Source organism: Cibotium barometz, chromosome 48 (genome assembly GCF_041138505.1).
Source record: "Cibotium barometz isolate CiBa-2024 chromosome 48, ASM4113850v1, whole genome shotgun sequence".
Classification (NCBI taxonomy): Eukaryota; Viridiplantae; Streptophyta; class Polypodiopsida; order Cyatheales; family Cibotiaceae; genus Cibotium; species Cibotium barometz.
In genome coordinates, this window is record NC_141093.1 from 19,941,757 (window position 1) to 19,962,253 (window position 20,497).

General features: G+C 39.2%; 2 protein-coding genes across 2 annotated transcripts; one reads left to right on the forward strand and one right to left on the reverse strand.

The window, feature by feature from the left end:
• Window positions 1–5,741: 5,741 nt before the first annotated feature.
• LOC147610931 (uncharacterized) lies at window positions 5,742–8,911 on the forward strand. The gene is made up of 5 exons (XM_086785310.1): window positions 5,742–5,964; window positions 6,364–6,547; window positions 7,051–7,199; window positions 7,431–7,522; window positions 7,628–8,911. Exons 1-5 carry the CDS (start codon window positions 5,742–5,744, stop codon window positions 8,909–8,911), a joined length of 1,932 nt encoding a protein of 643 aa, XP_086641436.1.
• A 10,395-nt stretch (window positions 8,912–19,306) lies between these two features.
• LOC147610932 (uncharacterized) lies at window positions 19,307–20,250 on the reverse strand. Its single transcript, XM_086785592.1, has one exon. It carries the CDS (start codon window positions 20,205–20,207, stop codon window positions 19,515–19,517), a length of 693 nt encoding a protein of 230 aa, XP_086641718.1. The 5' UTR covers window positions 20,208–20,250; the 3' UTR covers window positions 19,307–19,514.
• Window positions 20,251–20,497: the final 247 nt, after the last annotated feature.

Consider the following 20,497-nt stretch of genomic DNA (forward strand, 5'->3'; position numbering starts at 1 on the left):
GAACTCTGAAAGCTTTTTTGAAATACTTTCGTCGATGAAAGACGACATAGTTTATAAAGGAATTAATGGAAGGTAAGGAGATTCTATCACAATTTTCAATCTCCTCCAGAAGCTTGGAGCCATAAGAACTTATTTGTAGCCAGAACACAAATGAATGTAGCCACTCTCTAGCTTTTGCTTTGTCTTTAGGCAAGTACTCTATCTCTCGAATGCTAGCTTGTGAATTATCCAACATTCGAACTAAGAATGCCTTATCTTCATCCCTAACTTGTGCAGCCCCAATCATGTTTAGTTTCTCTTCTGTCGCAATATGGGTCCCTGCTGCATGCCAAGGAAGTGACAAAACAGCACGCCAAAAGTATTCTCCATTGGCAGGGTCTGCTATGCGGGCAAACTTTCCCACCCTATTCTTATACAAAATTTCTACCTCTCTTATCACCTTAGCCCTTCCGTCTACATCCATGCCCTTAGCCTTGTCCTCGATTTTCATCTCCATATCGTCCTACAGAGTCCATTTAATTACAAAATTACTCTTGCATACATTAAACATATTTCGCATAATTAAGTAGATCTTGCACACCTTTAATATCTTGCATACCTTAAACACAAGCCATGCCAATATATTTATTGGAACAGAAAACCAGCTTTTTTTGCCACGAGTGGGGTACTTTTTCATTTCATTCTCCATCCAAGCCTTGTCCTCATCATCGAGCTCTGCAAGGAGGGTAGTCTTATCGGACTCACCAATTCTCCTTATTTGGAAGAGCCTATCCCCAAAAGTTGTTGGTACAAAGGCATAGTCATGCATCCTAGTACAACCAATGCAGAGAGTTGAAGCAACATCATGCAATCAATGCCAAGAGCAAAAAAGAGAAAAATAATAAAACATATACTTATTCAATCTGGAAAGAGAAAACATCAGCTCTCCAACGTCAGCCTTCTCGAATTGTAGAAAGTCACAGGCCACCAGACAATGCTTAGAGATGTCATTTGGAAATTCTGAGTAAAAGGAAAGAAGATGATAAAATTATATTAGATGCATACATAAAATTGTATAAATAGATAAAAACATTTCAAATCACCCTCACCTTGAGCAATCAAATCCATCCAAGATTTATAGCGGTTGTTTCCATCCAGTACATGTATCATTTTACCCTGGATGAACGGTCCCCATTCTGGCATATTTCTGAGAGACTCTTCAAAAGTTCCATTCACATCCCTCCATGTTGAACTCCATGACAATGTTGTTTCTTCAGTCAGAGGAGTCTCCTCTCCATCCAAATCAAACATGGACACCGTGAACGCCCCCTTGCTTTCAAGATACCCACCAAGGTTCTTGAATGCTCGACCAAGGTTCTTATCAGTACTGGGGCATAGTCTCCTTATGGCCTCTGTTGGAAGAAGCCTACACAAGGGGATCTTGGGGGGGGGGGGTGCTGAATCTAACTCTAATTCGATCGATGAATGCAGTTGGAGTAGAGGTTTTAAGGATCTTTCCGAAAATTTCTGCTTTGATGCTCTCTGTTTTTCTTGTCTCAGTTGTCAATGTGTCTCCACCTTCTTCTTCTTCATTATCATCCTCTCTATCATTCCCATCTTCTTGTCTATCATCACCCTCTCTCTCATCCTCCTGTCTATCATCCTCTCTATCATCATGCTCTCTCTCATCCTCCTCTCTATCATCCTCTCTATCATCCTCTCTGTCATCATCCTCTCTCTCATCCTCCTGTCTATCTTCCTCTCTATCATCATCCTCTCTCTCATCCTCTTGTCTCTCATCCTCTCTATCATTCTGTCTCTCATCCTCTTCTTGTCTGTCATCCCTGTCTCTCTCATTCTCATGTCTATCATTCTCCATCAACACTTGGCCTTGACTCTGAACTTCCTCATCAAACAATCCTCGAGACACCCTCTCGGTTGTTCTTGCCTGTAATTTTTTGGAGCGTTTAGAAGGAGGTAGTAAGGAATCCATACCAGCAAAACAACAATCTTTTTGAGAACAAGAAGATCTAGTCACATAACGTTGGGAGTTGGTGTCCATTTTCAAAGATATAACTCTTCCCACAAAAAGTAAAGTAAACTACACGAATTATTCTAGGTAGTATAATCATGGGTTGGCATGGGTTGGCACAAAGTATACGGATTATTTAAGGTTGTATAATCATGGGTTGGCAGGGTTGGCGCAAAATATACGGATTATTCAAGGCTGTAAATTCCTAATCATTAATAACAAAGTGCTCGAAAAAACCTTTTCCCAAAAAGGATTTCATTCCTCTGCAACGGCTGGAAGGAAAGGTACACTCGTGCAACTATCTTCTACAACCATTTTCTACGACTATCCTCTGCAGCTATCGTCTTCTACAACTATCTTCGACAACTATCTTCTACTCTATTCTCTGCAGCTGTCGTCTACAACTATCCTCTTCTACAATTATCACCTGCAAATATCCTCTGCGTCTTTGCAAGCATGTAAGTCCCCCTCTCTCTATCTCTCGGTGCTTGCAATAATGTACTGCTATTGATTACAATCTGGATTTTTTTATTTAATGGCCAATGTAAAAACTCCTTCTCTACAATGACTATGATGGCATAGTCATGGCTCTGCAGATGAAGTCTCGAGATAGCTCTGTAGTGGCCATGTTTAGCTCTACAGTGGCCATATTGAGGATCAAAACATGTCTATGTAGGGCCTCCAGGATCAAGTGCGCTGAGCGCACTTGATCCTGGAAGCTCTACAATGACTATGATGGCATAGTCATGGCTCTGCACATGCAAGTCTCGAGATAGCTTTGCAGTGGCCATGTTTAGCTCTACAGTGGCCATATTGAGGTGTAAATTTTCTGCTGGATCAAGACATGTTTATGTAGGTCCATGTTGACATGTTTATGTAGGTCCATGTTTATGTAGGTCTGTCTATGTAAGGCCTCTAGGATCAAGTGCGCTGAGCGCACTTGATCCTGGAAGCTCTACAATGGCTCTGCAGATGAAGCCTCCAGATAGCTTTGCAGTGGCCATGTTTAGCTCTACAGTAAGTAGCCATGTTGAGGTGTCTATGTAAGGTGTAAATTTTTTTACTGGATCAAGACATGTCTATGTAGGGCCTCCAAGATCAAGTGCGCTGAGCGCACTTGATCCAGGAAGCTCTACAATAACCATGTTAGCTCTGCAGATAAAGCATAAGCCAATGTTTAGCTCTACAGTGGCCATGTTGAGGTCTAAATTTTTTGATGGGCATGTTGAGCACTTATTTTTAATAAAAACATAGACATCTTTTGCTAATGTGGATGCCTCCATGGATAGACAAGACATGCCTATGTAGGGCCTCCAGGATCAAGTGCGCTGAGCACACTTGATCCAGGAAGCTCTACAATAACCATGTTAGCTCTGCAGATAAAGCATAAGCCAATGTTTAGCTCTACAGTGGCCATGTTGAGGTCTAAATTTTTTGATGGGCATGTTGAGCCCATATTTTTAATAAAAACATAGACATCTTTTGCTAATGTGGATGCCTCCATGGATAGACAAGACATGCCTGTGTAGGGGCCTCCTAGATCAAGTGCGCTCAGCGCACTTGATCCTTAAAGCTCTACAATGACCATCTTGTGCCAGTACGTGGCCATCTTTAGCTATACAATGAAGAGGAGGAGCCAGTAGACATTCATGGTCTTGGCCCCACACACAAAATACAAACGCAAGGAAAAAACGCACATTTAAAAAACGTAAAAGAACATACTCTCTTTCGGGCAGGTGATGCTCGGGCAGGTGATGCCCTTTGTCGTGAGGGTGAGAGTTGCAACATGAGCGCAGCAGACATCTTCATCTTCAACGTTGTTGTACTTCAGCGATATATTTAGGGAGTACAACGTTACTGTGCAGATATATTTAGGGAGTACAATGTGGATGCCCTTTTATAGAGGTATTCCAGTCGTGGTCTTCCAATAGATTACAGTCGTGTGCATAAAAAGTCGTGTAAATATTTCTAAAAGGACTTCTTCTAAAAGTCTAAAAAGTCTAAACCACTGCTTAAACCACTGCAGTACACATTTGACCACTAAAAAGTCGTGTGAATATATATTATTGTGCTTACTTGAACATTAAACCACTAAAAAATAAACCACTGTAGTACAAGGAAAAATGTGCAAATTATACTTCAAAATCGTACTGGGAAAATTACAAAACAAAATCCTTCTGGGAAAATTGCAGTACAAAATTACAAAAACAAAATCCTACTGGGGAAAATTACAAAACAAAAACGTACTGGGCAAATTTAGTTGGAGTCCTACTGGGAAAATTACAGGGCAAAATCGGCAAAATCCTACTAGAAAAATTGCAGGACAAAATCCTAAATTTATGTGGGGAAATTTATGCATCCCCATCTTCCTCACTGTCATCCCTATCTTCCTTATTGTCATCTTCTTCACTGTCATCCCTATCTTCCTTATTGTCATCTTTCTCACCGTGGGAGTCGGGGATGTTCTCTGCATCTGCATCATAGCCTGTGCCTGTGTCTGCCTCGGGCATTTCAATGGGCATTTCTTTATGTTCTGCTTCCTCTTCCTGCTCGGGCATTTCTTCAGGCATTTCTTCATCTTCCTCCTCTTCCTCCTCTTCCTCCTCTTCCTCTTCCTCTTCCTCGAAAGGAAAATTGTACCAGTCCACCCGAGAATATTCTGTGGTGGAATCGCTATCTGCGATTCCATCATGGCAGCTCTCATACCATTCAGCGGGTGGGGTATCTGGCTCCTCTGGAGCCATTTCACTATTTTCACTAATTTCACTATTTTCTTCTTCAGAGGTATCACCCTCTGAAAATGTTGAGAAAACTAGAGATAGTATCTTAAGAGGAGGGTGGTCTGAGACAGAGCAGCTCCATTGTATCTTAAGAGGAGGGTGGTCTGAGAGCAGCTTGAGGGTGAACTAATAAGAAGCAATGGCAACCTAATAAGAAGCAATGGCAAAACAGTGCATGAGAAATAACATATAAAGAGAAGAAGGAGTTTTACCACGAGTTGATTGATTGCAACATCTATATTTTTTTTTGTGATGGGTTGATAGTCTAGAAATAGTCTGTTTTAGTAGTCTTTCAAACTAGTGAGTAAATATACTAAAAAATAGCTTTTCCAGCTTGTCCTTTCATTAGACTTTCATTCCAAAGGAAGCCTATGCCTTTTTCTCACGTAGTCGTTTTATTAGCTTTAGTGTAATGTATATAGTATTACTTTGTTTTGAATATTAATGGATATGTGTGCTCACATTATACTTTCTTTTGGAATGTATTCCTGAAATGTAGGGATTCTGAGTCAGATGTTCAGATTTTTCTACACAAAGTTGGAGGCCCTCTTTTTAGACTGTCATTTTCACATGGGAAATGTTTATTATCAGCCGAATTAATGAAAGAAAAACTAGGTGCAGAACATGAAATTTTTATTGAAGGTCTATTGCAAACTGATGATGGTTTTGAGAGCATAGGGACAATTCCCTTGTACCATGGGATTGGTGAACATGGGTATTATATCTTAGATAATACCCTGTCATCATTTTATGTTGCAAAAGTAGCCATTACATCAACACCACTCCCTACCCCTGGGGATATTCCTTCTGGATCTGGCAGCAAGACCTCACCTATGTGAGTGACATTTCAACTTTTGAAACATGGTAAAATATAGTGAGGTTATCTTTCTTGTTTCAATTGTTGACTTTGGATTGTTGATTTTTTTCCTAGTGACTTGGATGAAGAGGACATGGAAAAGGTGGTGCATGCAGATAATTTAATTGACATTGAGGAAGGTGATCCTGCATTTGACACTGCAGTATCTGCCTTCCAAATTGTTCGTACTTTGCCGCCCAATGACATATTCCATAATATTATAAATGAATGCACATTCAAAGGAAAAGTCAAGGAGCTCCCTAAGAAGTATGAAGAAAATTGCATTTATGAGCTTTTAGATGGGAAGGGCATGGAGGGTATGGAGCACAAATATGAAGGAAATGCATGGACAAAACCCCAGACACAAACAAGAACTAATAAATCTTTTATTTTGAGAAAGAGTTTTTGTGGGGGTACCTTCCAGTGTATGAATGAAAGATGCACTTATCGATTTCGAAACAAATCACCGAATAGGCTCCATTGGAATGGCCAATTATTGAAATCCCCAAATGAAGGATGTTTGGCTTTGGGAAGTTATGGAAACTTAGAGTGTTTCTTTTGTAAGCATGTTCCAATGTGCATAAAAACATGTTCAGTGTCTGCCTACTATTTTATGCCTAAAGATCACTCCCATAGTAGATTGTTCCTTCACTATGGGAAACATACACACACAATTGCTAGAGGCATGTGTCGAGCATCTATGCGAAACATTAAAGCCTTAGTAGCTCGTGTTGTTCAGATGGACCATAATGCGGGTCCACGAAAGGTACAAATGATTGTTGCCAGGGAGTTGGTTTTGAAGGCTTTCACTGACGATGATAAAGTGATTGGAGAGTTTATGTCAGAGAGGGAACTCCAGGAGATGTCTCAAGAGCTAATATCTTTAATAAATCTCAAAAAGTAAGTTCTTCTCTATTGAATATATATATATATATATATATATATATATATATATATATATATGTAATTTCTTAACCAACTTGGTAAATGTAGGGTGAAGCAGATGGTAATGCAAAGTCGAAAGACAAGTCGAGCACTAGGTGATGGATTTGAGGCTATCCTAGAGTTAAAAAGAAAATGCCACTTTCAGTTCTTCCACGGATCAAGGTTTCCCTTGCAAGCAACCAAAAGTGATGAGAGGTGCTATCTTTTCAAGATGTCCACAACTGGCCCTGGCTCTGGCGTTGATATTGTCAATAGAATGGATGCTGCGGGGGATCGAGACCTTCGACATTCATGGGTTTGTTTTGATCATGTACACCGAGTGGAGAATGATTGGCACACAATGGGTGCACATGTGTATGATCACACGTATGTTTTAATTTTTATTCTCTTTTCAAAATGAAATGACTGTTCGACTGAGTTGTTACAATACAATAATCTTCCAAATACTCTTCTTGCAGGATTGGAGAGCTACTCACAATTGCAACTTGTGAGTTTAGAGAGGAGGATGAGACAGCACAGATAATGTTTTGGGAAAATTTGAATGCAGTTATGATCGACCATACTGGGAAATCAGCAAACTTTTTTGGCTTCATGGCCGACGAAGCAGGTGCAAATTGGAATGCTATTAGGTCAGTATATAACAATGGAGATGAGATGGTAGGAAAGGAGAGATCTTGCCTTTTTCATTGGAAGGACAATCTTCGAGTGCATACACAAAAGTATATATATGCTCAACATATGGAAAAACACAATGAAATGTGTGAGAGGTGGAGGACTGCACCAACCAAAGAGGATGCTTTAGTGCAATTCCGTAAGATACGTGCATGGTGGGCAACAGGAAAGGCAGCAGACAGAAACATTCCCAAGCTAGATAGTTGGCTTAGTTGGTGGCACTATAGAGCAAGTCGTTGGGGTCATTTTATTATTAAGGTATGTTATGTATGTTTTTTTTTTCTATGAACTTAATTCAATAGCAGTAATTAAAAAACCTACTGGTTTGGGTTTATCTTTGTGCAATGGGTTTTCAATGAATAGGATGGTGAGCCTATTGTAAATGCTCTGGTACCACGGACGAACCTCTCTGAAGCCAAGCATGCTAGTTGGCTAGCAGGAGAAGGATACAAACATAAAATTAGTTTGTACGATGCATGTGTTTCAGATCTCATCAATGCTTACTTCCAGTGTGCTCGTCAAATGGCTTTTATGGAAGGAAAATATATAGGTGGAGGGCCTGACCTAGAGATATTAATTGAGAGAGCTCTTTCCAGACAAACTTCAAGCCCTTCTCCAGCTGCTACTTCAAGGGCAATTGATGATGCAGTGATGGGCACTCCAATGTTTACAAACAGGATAAATTTCAAGGGTGAGAAAAAGACTATTCGAGCTAAACGTCCACTTCATGAGGTCCATGAGGGGAATGTAGGGAGCTCTAGCCACCGACCAGAGTTTGTTTATGTGACAGTGGATAAGCATGAAAAAGGGCAAGCATCAATAAATCCAGAAGAAGGTGACGTAGCACTTCAATCATTAGAGCAAGATATTCATCAGACAAAGTGGGCATTGCGCAGGATTCCGATCTTCAATAGAGTAGAATGTAACCATTGGGTAGGAGGAAAAAAATGTAGCAGAAAGCTACGAGGCGGAGAAGTGGCACCATGCTTTTGGAGTGATTGTCAATTATCTTCTTGGAGGAAAGAAAAGTACTGCTATTTCTGTAATAATGATGTTCGACACACTTGGAAGCCTACAAAGACAATCTTACATCCACCTGCAAGTGTTCCTAATGTTTGGCCAATAGCAACAGGTACACACTTGAAAGTCAGGGAAGCTCATGATTTAGTAAAAGCTGGATTTGAGATTGGTGTACAGATTCCAAATAGTTTGCTTCAAGAGAGTGAACAAAACAAGCAAAAAATTCTTGAGGAAGATAAGCAAAAATACCCCTATCGAAAAGGTATATCGAAAGCTGCATATGCACAGATCAGTGCTGCGTTAGATATGAATGTAGAAATTATGGGAGGACATGTTCAAATGGAAGGGCAGAAGGAAATATTTAAAGTGAGGGAAATCCAGAACAAAGAAGCCCTACCCATTGAAGTAACCATTCAGAACCACCCAATATGTTCGTGTGCAGAATTCAATGATAGGTTGGTCAAAAGAAAACCATATCTTGCCTGCAAACATATCTACTTTGTTTTCCTGATGATTCTTGGACAGGATGTGAACAATAATATGCATATCCATCAGCCAAAGATTCCTAATTATATTTTGAAAGAGATGCTCACAAGACCTCAGAGGAGCCACCCACAACAATTATAGGATATACTTATAATGTTTTGAGAATATTTTGAGAATATCAATTAAACTTTTTGTACTCTGTGCGCTATATAAATAACACACTTATATTGATTGATTTAATTAAGTTCAGTGTTATGTCAATGTTTTCAGTCATTGATTTAATTAAGTTCAGTGTTATGTCAATGTTTTCAGTCATTTAATAATTAAGTTCAGTGTTATGTCAATGTTTTAGAGAGCAGCACAAGCACAAATCTGCTCGCTTGAAGGGGATAATCTATTTTTGTATTCTGTGTGATTTTTGCTCTTATTTTTGTATTCTGTGTGATTTTTGCTCTCGGCTCGCTTTATTGACGCATTCGCTCTAATGGAGGGTTGAAGGTGAAGAAGAAGGGGCGCCTGGTCTTTTGATTGTAGTCGGTGCTTCAATGGATGAAATAGGCTCAGATTTGAGCTGTAGAGTCCTTACTCAATGGACTACTAAAGCCCTCAAACACCATAGGCAATAATCACTCACAGGCGGTGAATGCTTGTACAGCCAGCGCAGACGCAGGCGGCTCACTCACAGGCGGTGAATGCTTGTACAGCCAGCGCAGACGCAGGCGGCTCACTCAGTCAACAATGCCGCGCGACGGAGAGTGATCTTTCTCAGAAATTGCCCATACGTTTTGATGCGCCTAGACCTCCTTAACATCTCCCATGTTGAAATCTCAGAGAGATTTTGCCTCTACCGGCTGCTGGAAGGCCTCCAATGGAAGAGGGTTGAGCTCCACACAAGAAAGATAAGAGAAAAATGAAGATTTTTGACCTAATCTACACCACAAGTGGTTCAAATCACCTAAGCTCTAGATACCATGTTGAGAAAACATGGTGCTCATGCTAGATCAAGTGTGTGGAGAGGAGAGACTCAAAAAATACAAGAATAAACTCTTGCTTATTAAGTTGTTTATGAATACAACTAGGCCTTGCTCTCATACAAATAGCCTCATGGCTTCACCTTTAAATAGGTGAACAAGTGGATCTCAAGTCCATTCACACTCACACCCTTCTCTCACCCTTCTACATAACCTGTCTCTAATAAAAGAGTAGAAAGAAGGTAGGATAGAGTAAAGAGGTAAGTAGAAGGCACTCAAAAGGTAAAAGAGTAAAAAGAGAAGGGATAAAGTGAGTGAAAAGTAGAAAGGCTTGAGGGAGAGTCAAGGGAGAGATATAACTAGAAGATTGCAAGAGGGGGGTAAGTAGGGAGATGGCAAGAGTGATGGGAACAAAGGGAGAGCGATAAGTGGGTGAAGAAAGGTAATGAGGTAAGAAGGAAGGTAAGGAGGTAAGAAGGAAGGGGGTTAAGATGGTGGTGAAGAAAGGTTAGGAGAGGGAAGGGGGTTAAGATGGTGGTAAAGAAAGGTTAGGAGGGAAGGGTGAAGGGAGTTAAGATGACTTGAGATTCATATCCAGAGACTCTCTCTCTCTCTCTCTCTCTCTCTCTCTCTCTCTCTCTCTAAAACTCTCAAACTCTCTTACTCTCTCTATTTCTCTAGAACTATCCAAATCTCTCTCTCTCTCTCTCTCTCTCTCTCTCTCTAACACACACCCTATCTCTTGAATGGTCTTTCTCTTTAACTCTCTCTCTCTCTCGCTCTCTCTAAATCATTCTCTCTCTCTAAATCACTCTCTCTCTCTCTCTCTCTCTCTCTCTCTCTCTCATTCTCTCGTTTTAATTCTCTCTAAATTTGTCTCTTTTTAACTATCTTAATCTCTCTTACTTTCTCTAACCCTCTATATTTCTCTTGAATTAGCTAACTCTCTCTCTCTCTAATGTATATTCTCTCTCTAACTTTATCTCTCTTTACCTCTCTCTCTCTCTCTCTCTCTCTCTCTCTCTCTCTCTCTCTCTCTCTCTCTCTCTCTCTCTCTCTCTCCCCCTAATTCTCTCGAGTTGGTCATCTCTCTCTCTTTGTAACACTCATTCTCTCTCCAACTCACTCTATTTCTCTCAAATTGGTCATCTCTCTCTCTCTCTCTCTCTCATTAGCCAACTCTCTCTCTCTCTCTCTCTCTCTCTCTCTCTCTCTCTCTCTCTCTCTCTAATTCACTCTCTTTACCTTTCCCTAACCCTCTTTAACTCTTTCTAACTCTTTCAAAGTGGCCGACTCTCACCAACTCTCTCTTTCTCCCTCTAACTCTGTTTATCTTTCTCTTTCTAACCTACCTCTCTCTCTCTCTCTCATACTTACTCTTTCTAACTCTCGTACCTTTTCTCTAACTCACTCTCTCTAACTCTCTTTACCTTTCTCTAGCTCACTCTTTCTCTAACTCACTTGCTTTACCTTTCTCCAACTCTATTTCTCTCTCTCTCTTTTTTTGAGAATCTTTCTCTTTTTAACCCTCTCTCTCTCTCTCTCTCTCTCTCTATCTCTCTTTCTCTCTAACTTTCTAAACCTCTAGTTTAACCCTCAAATAAGAAATATATAAAGTAGTATGGTATTGAAAAGTAGTAGTATAGTATAGTGGTAGTATGGTATTGAAAAGTAGTAGTATAGTATAGTAGTAGTATGGTATAGAAGAGTAGTAGTATAGTTGTTACAAGACCATGGAACATGGAGATTAGAATATTTCACAAATTGAATAATAGAAGAAATAAACCATCATCACCATAGCATTTAAAAAAAACATAAAAATCAAAGAACACAAGATTGGGTGCAATCTCCCCCCCAACATGTGTGGCTCCACTCCCACACGCGGTATTTAAATCATATTCATAAATTTATCCCTTAGAGCCATAAATAGCATAACTGTTTCCAAAATTAGGCTTTTACAAAATTGAACCATAGTCCCAATGCTTTTAAAGCATCTCATCAAAAATAAACCTTGCCCAACATATGCACAATGGGCCAAACCATACAAAATGAAATATTTAGCACACATGTGCTTGGCTAGATAATCTTGTTTAATGTCCACCTTGGTTGTTCCGAACTCATGATCTATACTTAACATAGTCCACAATGTTAGAGCACAATTACTTTGGAATCACTCACAAAAATAATTCTAGCAAATGAAAATCATTCACTACCATGCTTCACACATGAACCATGCATCATGCATAACTAATTGGATTCACCCCCATGATAAAATATTTTGAAAAATCTCACTCTCGTGATAGTCCTCCTATTTGGGAAGACAACTGTCTAACTATCAGCACACAAGAGTGATCAAACACATTAATCATTCCCACATTGGATTCAATCACAATGTCATTATGTATTTAAGTGGATTCCCTCATGTCCTCACACGTATCACATGTGTCTTAAAGTTGATCGGATTCACTCACGAGATCAAGCTCACAGAACCTTTACACGCGTCACATGTGTCTTAGAGTTGATCAGATTCACTCACAACCAAACTCCTACATTGGATCATACGTATCACATGTATTCACAGAGTACACCACACATTTCACACGTGTCAGAGCAGGTTGGATTCACTCACAACCAACTAGGGTCACCCTTATCAAAAGAATTAATTCAAAAGAGTTGACCGGATTCACTCACAATCAAACTCACACATTACTTACATGCGTCACACATGTCACAGTTGGTTAGATTCACTCACAACCAAATAATTCTTTAATCACACTTGGGTCACCCAAGATATTCTTTTCACTTATTAGGTTACCCAAGATATTCTTTTCACTTATTAATAAATTAATTAGTGTAACATCCCTCTTTCTTGATGAAGAGAGTCAGGATATAATATCCGTCATCACAGATAGAATCTCTCTCAACACTATATTGTGATAAGTTATCAGTCCACAGATAAGTATCACTTATATTATCCATCATGGACATCAAAAGAGTATCCTTCACATACACCAATACGAGTATCTTTTCACAAACACTAACATGAGTATCTTTCACAGAAACCAACACAAGTATCTCTCACACACACCGACACAACTATCTCTCACAGACACCAACACAAGTATCTTTCTCAGACACTTGGTTAACCTTATTTGAAAATAGAAAAGAGAATAATTTGAAGAAAGTGTTTTAAATGAGGTGTTAAAGTTTAAAAGTTGAATGTGAAATAATAATAAGTTACATACATTCTTCGGTTGATCAGTCAAAAACATATGTGCATCATTGTCAGTTCACTCAAGTCCTCATAGTGAATGGTCTAATATGTATTTTCTTCCACATGTAGAAAGTACATATCAATCATTGAACTAGCTTGACTAATATATTTGAATTTAACTATAGTTTTTTTATAAAATTGAACAATGCATAAGTATGAGTTTTAGGCTTACCTGTCTAGTGGTAGCATATCATGATAAGGAGTACCCTCTTGTTTGGGTTGGTCACCTTCATCTTCATTTTCAACCATATTCACGGTTCTAGCTCGATTCTTTGTCCTCTCTGGGCACTCATATGCATAATGCCCTTCTTTGTCACACCTGTAGCATGTAATCACACGAGGTTTTTGATCCCCATTGTTGGTCTTCTATGTAGTTTCAGTTTTCTTCCCATTCACTTGTGGACCATTGTGCTTCTTTGCTTTATCTTTGTGGTGCTGAGACTTCTCAAAATGTGTAGATCGAGAAGACTGAGGAATATGAGAATTTGTCAACTGTAGTGTCCCTTGGAAATCCATTTTTCTTCTCGTAGCTTGTTACTAGAGAGATGGCATTGCTAAGAGAATGAGGCTAAAACATGTTCACTTCTGCTCTAATAACTAGTTTTAAACCTGCTATAAACTTTCTCCTTTGCTCTTTTTCACGCACTTTCTCTATAGCTTAAAGTTACAATAAAGTTTGCCAAAATCTGTCAACATATGCTGATATGTTCTCCTTTTTGAGCTGTCTAAAAATATCCCATTGTTGTTTGGCTTTACTCTTATATGATGGAGGTAAGAAATCCTTCTTGATCAGCTTCTAGAATTATTTCCATGACTTTGGTTTGCATTTTCCTTGTCTAATAATCTTCCACCAAAGAGTTTCTTTGCCTACCAAATGATTAGTAGTACATTTAACCTTATCCTTCTCATAAAATATTTCTCTAGAAAATAGTCATCAAGCTCGCTCAACAATGCGAGTCTGATGTGTGCATCCTTTTTAGCATCATAATCCTGAAAAGTAAAAACCTTTCTGCTAATCTTGTGTCCCTTTCGAGACTCTTAAGCTTTGAGAGTAGCTCGCACAGTCCTTTGGATAGGGTCCTCCTCGTTAGAATCCAAAGAATTAGATTTGGAATATGCATGTCTTCTTGCGAGTAAATTTTTGCTCAAAATCTTCTCTTTGAGTGTTAATTTGAGCTTGAAGTGCATTTAATTGATCTTGGATAGTTGGTCGTTGTGGATAGATCACCATTGTAGAAGAAGCAAGTAATATAATATGAAAATGTAAAAATAAAATAGAAAAGGGTAGCAAGCTTATCTGACACCCATGTATTTCGAAAGAAGGCTTGTTGAAGTGCTTAAAGGTCGATGGCGTCCAACGAAGAATAAAAATAATATTTCAATAATGCCGTGATGTCGATAATTCAGAAAGAAGCCCATTCAAAGCCGCTTCGAAAAATCTTTAGAAGTAGAAATAACGGCGAAGATACTTGTTGCAAGAGGCTTCCAAATAATATGAAGAAGCTCCATTAATTTTTTGCAATCTTGAAATTTGTGAATTTCCCCCAATAGTTGCTCTCTTTCTTCTTTGATATCTTTGAAAGCTTTTGAGCTTTAAAAAAATAATAATATGTAAGGCTTGTATAAACTTATAAGGGTTATTATAAGCTTGTGATGTAAGCTTATAGTGTTAAGCTTTTATAAGCTTATGAAGACCTTTTATCTTTAAGCCTTTAAAAACAAGCAAAACCTTTAACTTTTAAAGCTTTTAATTAAATCTTTAGTAAGCTTATGAAAGCTTACTAAAAAGCTTTCTCCAACCCACGGTCTGGATGGCGCACAGCATGCATAGCAAATAATTCCGCCACTAGTGCGATTTTTGGAGGAAAGGAAAAAAAAAAGGATAAGCGCGTCGTTGCCGCTGCCCAAGGGAAGAGAGAGAGATGGAAATTAGTAAGGGTTTAATAAAATTTGAAAATAATTGGGTTATCTTTCAAAAATAAATTTTCCCTCTTAAAATTAGCACATCCAGTTTTCTTCCCACCACGAGGAGAATTGGAAAATTCTTGAGTTGTTGTAGGATTAATATGAGCCCTCCATTATACAAATCTGCCATTATCAGTGGTTTAGCAATCCAAAAGCTAAGTTCAATCCTCCTTCCATTGTAGATTTTATCCATATGGATAGATCAATTAGAGGTTGAGAATCTATGAAAACCACTTTTGGTTGAAGAGGGTGGTTTCCAGCAAATCCTGCAAATCCAGTTGTGGTTTTTCACCTTCTTTTCTTGCCCTTGATCTTCAAACATATCCAAGGGTGTACAAAATTCACATAACCATGTATTCTTTTCCCCAAAGGTCTTCCACACCTTCTCTTCTTTATCTCTTGAATTTTTTGAATGAATCTTCTCTTTGTCCAAAGCCTTTCTACCATGCAAGTATTTTGAATTTGTTCAAAAGCCTTCAAATTTGCTCCAAGCCTACTTAACCTTTGACTAAAAATCAATTTCTTTATTTTTCTTCAACTCTCCATGACCCAAATTCGATACTTGAATTTGCCGTGCTCTGATACCACTCTTACAGGACCATGGTACACGAAGATTAGAATATTTCACAAATTGAATAATAGAAGAAATAAACCATCATCACCATAGCATAAAACAGAAACATAAAAATGAAAGAACACAAGATTGGGTGTAATCTCTTTCTCTGCCCTCCCTTGACGTGTGTGGCTCCACTCCCACACGCTGTATTTAAATCATATTCATAAATTTAGCCCTTGGAGCCATAAATAGCATAGCTTTTTCCAAAATTGGGCTTTTACAATATTGAACCATACTCCAATGCTTTTAAAGCATCTCATAAAACATAAACCTTGCCCAATATATGTACAATGGGCAAGGTTTATGGGCTAAACATATGTACAATGGGCCAAACCATACAATGGGCCAAACCATACAAAATCAAATATTTAGCACACATGTGCTCGGCTAGATAATCTTGTCCAATGTCCACCTTGGTTGTTTTTCGAACTCATGATCTATACTTAACATAGTCCACAATCTTAGATCACAATTACTTTAGAATCACTCACAAAAATAATTCTAACAAATGGAAAGCATTCACTACCATGCTTCACACATGAACCATGCATCACACATAATTAATTGGATTCACTCCCATGATAAAATATTCTGAAAAATCCCACTCCCATGATAATAGTATAGAATAAGAGAAGAAAGGAGGAGCTACTACATGGGACAGCTAGGACCACCCATGTGGTAGCTCCCAAATAAGATATAGAAGAAAGGAGGAGCTACCACATGGTGGCTCTCTCTACCTTACTCTCTCTCTCTCTCTCTCTCTCTAACTCTCTCAATCTCTCTTACTCTCTCTATTTTTATCAAACTAGCCACCTTTCTCTCTTTCTCTAACCCTCAGTCTCTCTCTTTCTATTTCTCTCAAATTGGCCAACTCTCTCTTTAACACACACTCTCTCTCTTTCTAACACTATCTAACTCTCTCTCTCTCTAACTCACTCTCTTTGCTTTTCTCTAAATCTCTCTCTCTAACTCACTCTCTTTGTTTTTCTCTAAATCTCTCTCTATAACTTACTCTCTTTACCTCTCTCTCTCTCTCTCTCTCTCTCTCTCTCTCTCTCTCTCTCTCTCTAACACTCACTTTCTCTTTTTGATTTTTTTGTTTCTAAATCTCTCTTTCTTTAACTCTCTCAATCTCTCTTACTCTCTCTAATTCTCTCTATTTCTCTCGAGATGGCCACTCTCTCTCTCTCTCTCTCTCTCTCTCTCTCTCTCTCTCTCTCTCTTTAACACACACTCTCTCTAACTCTCTTCACCTCTCTCTCTCTCTCTCTCTCTCGTAAATAGAAGATATATTACCAAAAATTACTTTACAAATGACCAGATGGCCGCCATGTGATGTACTAGCTTTCCCTCACTAATTACTTCAAACCATAGGTATAGCTCGGAGTACCCTCATCCAATATATAGCCATTTCATTCTCCACCAAATGAGCTGACTCTGTAAGGAAGAGACTTGCCACAATAGTAACCCTTTCACACAACCTATGTGAGATGTAATACCCACTTTTGCATCAAATATGAAGGCATTCCTAGTTAACTAGATATGTCACAAACCTGTCCACTTTATTGTGCAAGATATGTGTGTATCTCTCTCTCTCTCTCTCTCTCTCTCTCTCTCTCTCTCTCTCTCTCTCTCTTTAATTCCCTCTCTCTAACCCTCTCACTGTCTCTTTAACTCTCTCTCCCTCTCCCTCTCCCTCTCTAACTCTATTTCTTCAGTTCTCTCTCTTCAACTGTCTCTCTCTCTCTATTTAACTCTCTTAATTTTCCTACTTTCCACTCCCTTTATCTCTCTCTCTCTCTCTCTCTCTCTCTCTCTCTCTCTCTCTCTCTCTCTCTCTCTCTCTCTAATTCTCTATCTAGCCTTGTCTCTAACTTTCTCTCTAATTCTCTATCAAACTTTGTCTCTCTCTAACTTTCTCTCTCTCTCTAACTCACTCTCTTTGCCTTTCTCTAACTTACTCTCTTTGCCTCTCTCTCTCTCTCTCTCTCTCTCTCTCTCTCTCTCTCTGGTCGAGTGTGAATGTAAAAGAGGACAATTCCACTATCTTTTTGCCACCCATTATGGGGCAGAAGTGGCTAGTGGAATTGCCCTTAGGTTGACATGCACCCACCTAGGTTCGAGTCTTCTTCGTCATTAAGTCGATGTAAATCGTCTCTGCTCCTCTCTAACAACACACACACTCTCTCTAATTCTCTGTTTAACTCTCAATCTCTCTTACTCTCTCTAATTCTTTCTATTTCTCTTAAACTGGCAATCTCTCTCTCTCTCTCTCTCTCTCTCTCTCTCTCTCTCAAACACACACACACACACTCATCCTCTCTCTCTCTAATTCACTCTCTTTACCTTTCTCTTGCCCTCCCTAACTCACTCTCTATTACTCTCTTCTCTCTCACTCTCGCTCTAGTTCTAACTCTTTCTCTATTCCTCCGTAACTCTCCTCCGTAACTCTCTCTCTCTCTCTCTCTCTCTCTCTCTCTCTCTCTCTCGCTCGCTCGCTCGCTCTCTCTAACTCTCTCAAACTGGCCAATTCTCTCTTAAACACTCTCTCTTTCTTTGTCTAACATAATCTCTCTCTAACTCTCTTTACCTCTCTCTCTCTCTCTCTCTCTCTCTCTCTCTCTCTCTCTCTCTCTCTCTCTCTCTCTCTCTAACACTCACTCTTTCTCTCTACCTCACTCTCTTTACCTTTCTCCAACTCTCTATAATTCTATTTCTTTCTCTTTTTAACCCTCTCTCTCTCTCTCTCTCTCTCTCTCTCTCTCTCTCTCTCTCTCTCTCATACACACACACACACACATACATACATACATACATACATACATACATATATATATATATAGTAGTATGGTATAGAAGAGTAGTAGTATAGTGTAGAATAAGAGAAGAAAGAAGGAGATGCCATGTGGGGTAGCTCCCAAATAAGATATAGATGAGGAAAGTAATGAGGAATATTTTTTTTCTTCAAAAAATGAGAGTTTCACGAAGGTATGGCATTTACATTCTGACTATCCTTCAATATACCCTAAAAATAAGCTCACTATATATGACAAGTCTCAAGTTTGTAGTCTCACAAACTAGATCTCATGATAATAGGAAAAATATTTACATTATCCTTAGTTTAATCACACAAAAAACAAAGGTGCTTTTTCATGATGGACTTCACCTTTTATTTTCTCCAAGATAACCCAAAATCCATCTCTCTCTCTCTCTCTCTCTCTCTCTCTCTCTCTCTCTCTCTCTCTCTCTCTCTTGCACGTACGTGCATGCAGTTGCATGTATGCACGTGTACAAATTGCCTTCTTATTTCCAATGCATGCATACATGTTCATTTAAAATATGACATGAAATTTATGTCCAATATCTACATAGTTGCATCATGCACTTATTCTTGACATGAGATTTATTTCTTATATACAAAGTATAATCATCTACATGTGCACATTGATAATGCAACTATAACCTACTCTGTATTTCCTAAAAATCAACTTGACAAGATAATACTCTTGACTCTAAAACCATCAAATCAGTACCGTTAAGTTCTAATTATATGTAGTGTTTCTAACTAGAACCAACACAAACATCCTTTTGACTTCATCTCCACATTCAACTCAAGCTTATAGTGGTTATCTTTCTTGCCCGAACTTTTAACAGAACAGATTAGCCAAGACAATAAATGATTGGCTATCAGTAAAGAAACGTTTGATATAATGAAAGAAAGGTAATGTCCGTAAATTAAGACACAACTTTACATATGAGCAAAGAGAAGAAACCCATTAGAAAAGAGGTTATAGTTCTAGTTCATGTGTTTAGAGAGCCCGCGTGAAAACAAGGGTGTGAGGGGTGTAAGTGTTGCAAGCATATTTATTTGAGGGCCTCAAAAGTCTCAAGAATTATTGCATAAGCGATGTAGCTAATTTAAGGGACTTGCACTTGGCCATAGGTAAGGTCATGGTCACTCAAGGGGAAGGAGGAGCCAAAAGATGCAGGCGCTCCTCGAAGCATGGGAGATCGTGTGTTGAAGGGGCGGGGAGAGAAGCTGTCGTCGAAGGGGGTGTGGCCGTTGAGCTGATCATCACGTGCAGGCGGCTGCTGCTGCTGCAGCTCGCCATCCAAAGAGGAATGCCTACCATGATAATTAGGGTAGTTCTCTTCATCAAAGAGGGTTGACGGAGAGCTTTGATCAGAAGGAGAAGCTTCAGAAGATGGAAATTTCCGGCCATCTGGTTGAGAGTCTAAAGATGGTGAAAACTCAGCTGCTTTTGATGGTAGATTATTACTCCCATACCCACCATAATTCATTGCTGCATCACCTCGGCTACTGCCATAATAATTCATCTTCCTATCATCAACTTGGTTATCATTATCATACACTGCAGTATTATAATTATCATTAAGAGTATTAATGCCACTGTTTTGAAAGGTGGCATCGTATGCATTATAGAAGGTAGGGCTTGACTGCGCACTATATGTAGTCTCCATAAGCACACGATTAGGGAGCTTAATTATCATCTTTCTAGGCACCTCCACAGAGCTAGCCAGCTGCAAAGAGAGCAAGAAGAAGAAGATGAGGAGGAGGAGGAAGGCGGAAAAGAGAGAGGAGCTTGCCATGATATATGAAGAGATGGTGGATCAGCGTGTGCAGAATGTGATGCCAAGCAGCCCCTCCCTTATATTGGCACCTCCCTTTTGCTTCTGCCTTCACGCAAAGCTAACGAGCCTCTCTTACGAAAAGCTAAAGACGAGGAGATACTACCTTTGCCAAGCTCACACGCAAACTTTAAGAGCCCCCTTCCCCACGTCAACCAAAAGTGTTTGGGACATGTCCTTCATATGGGACCAAATTTTTTGTCCTTACTACCTTTCATACCCACACTCGTACCCTTTCTATCATTTCTCCC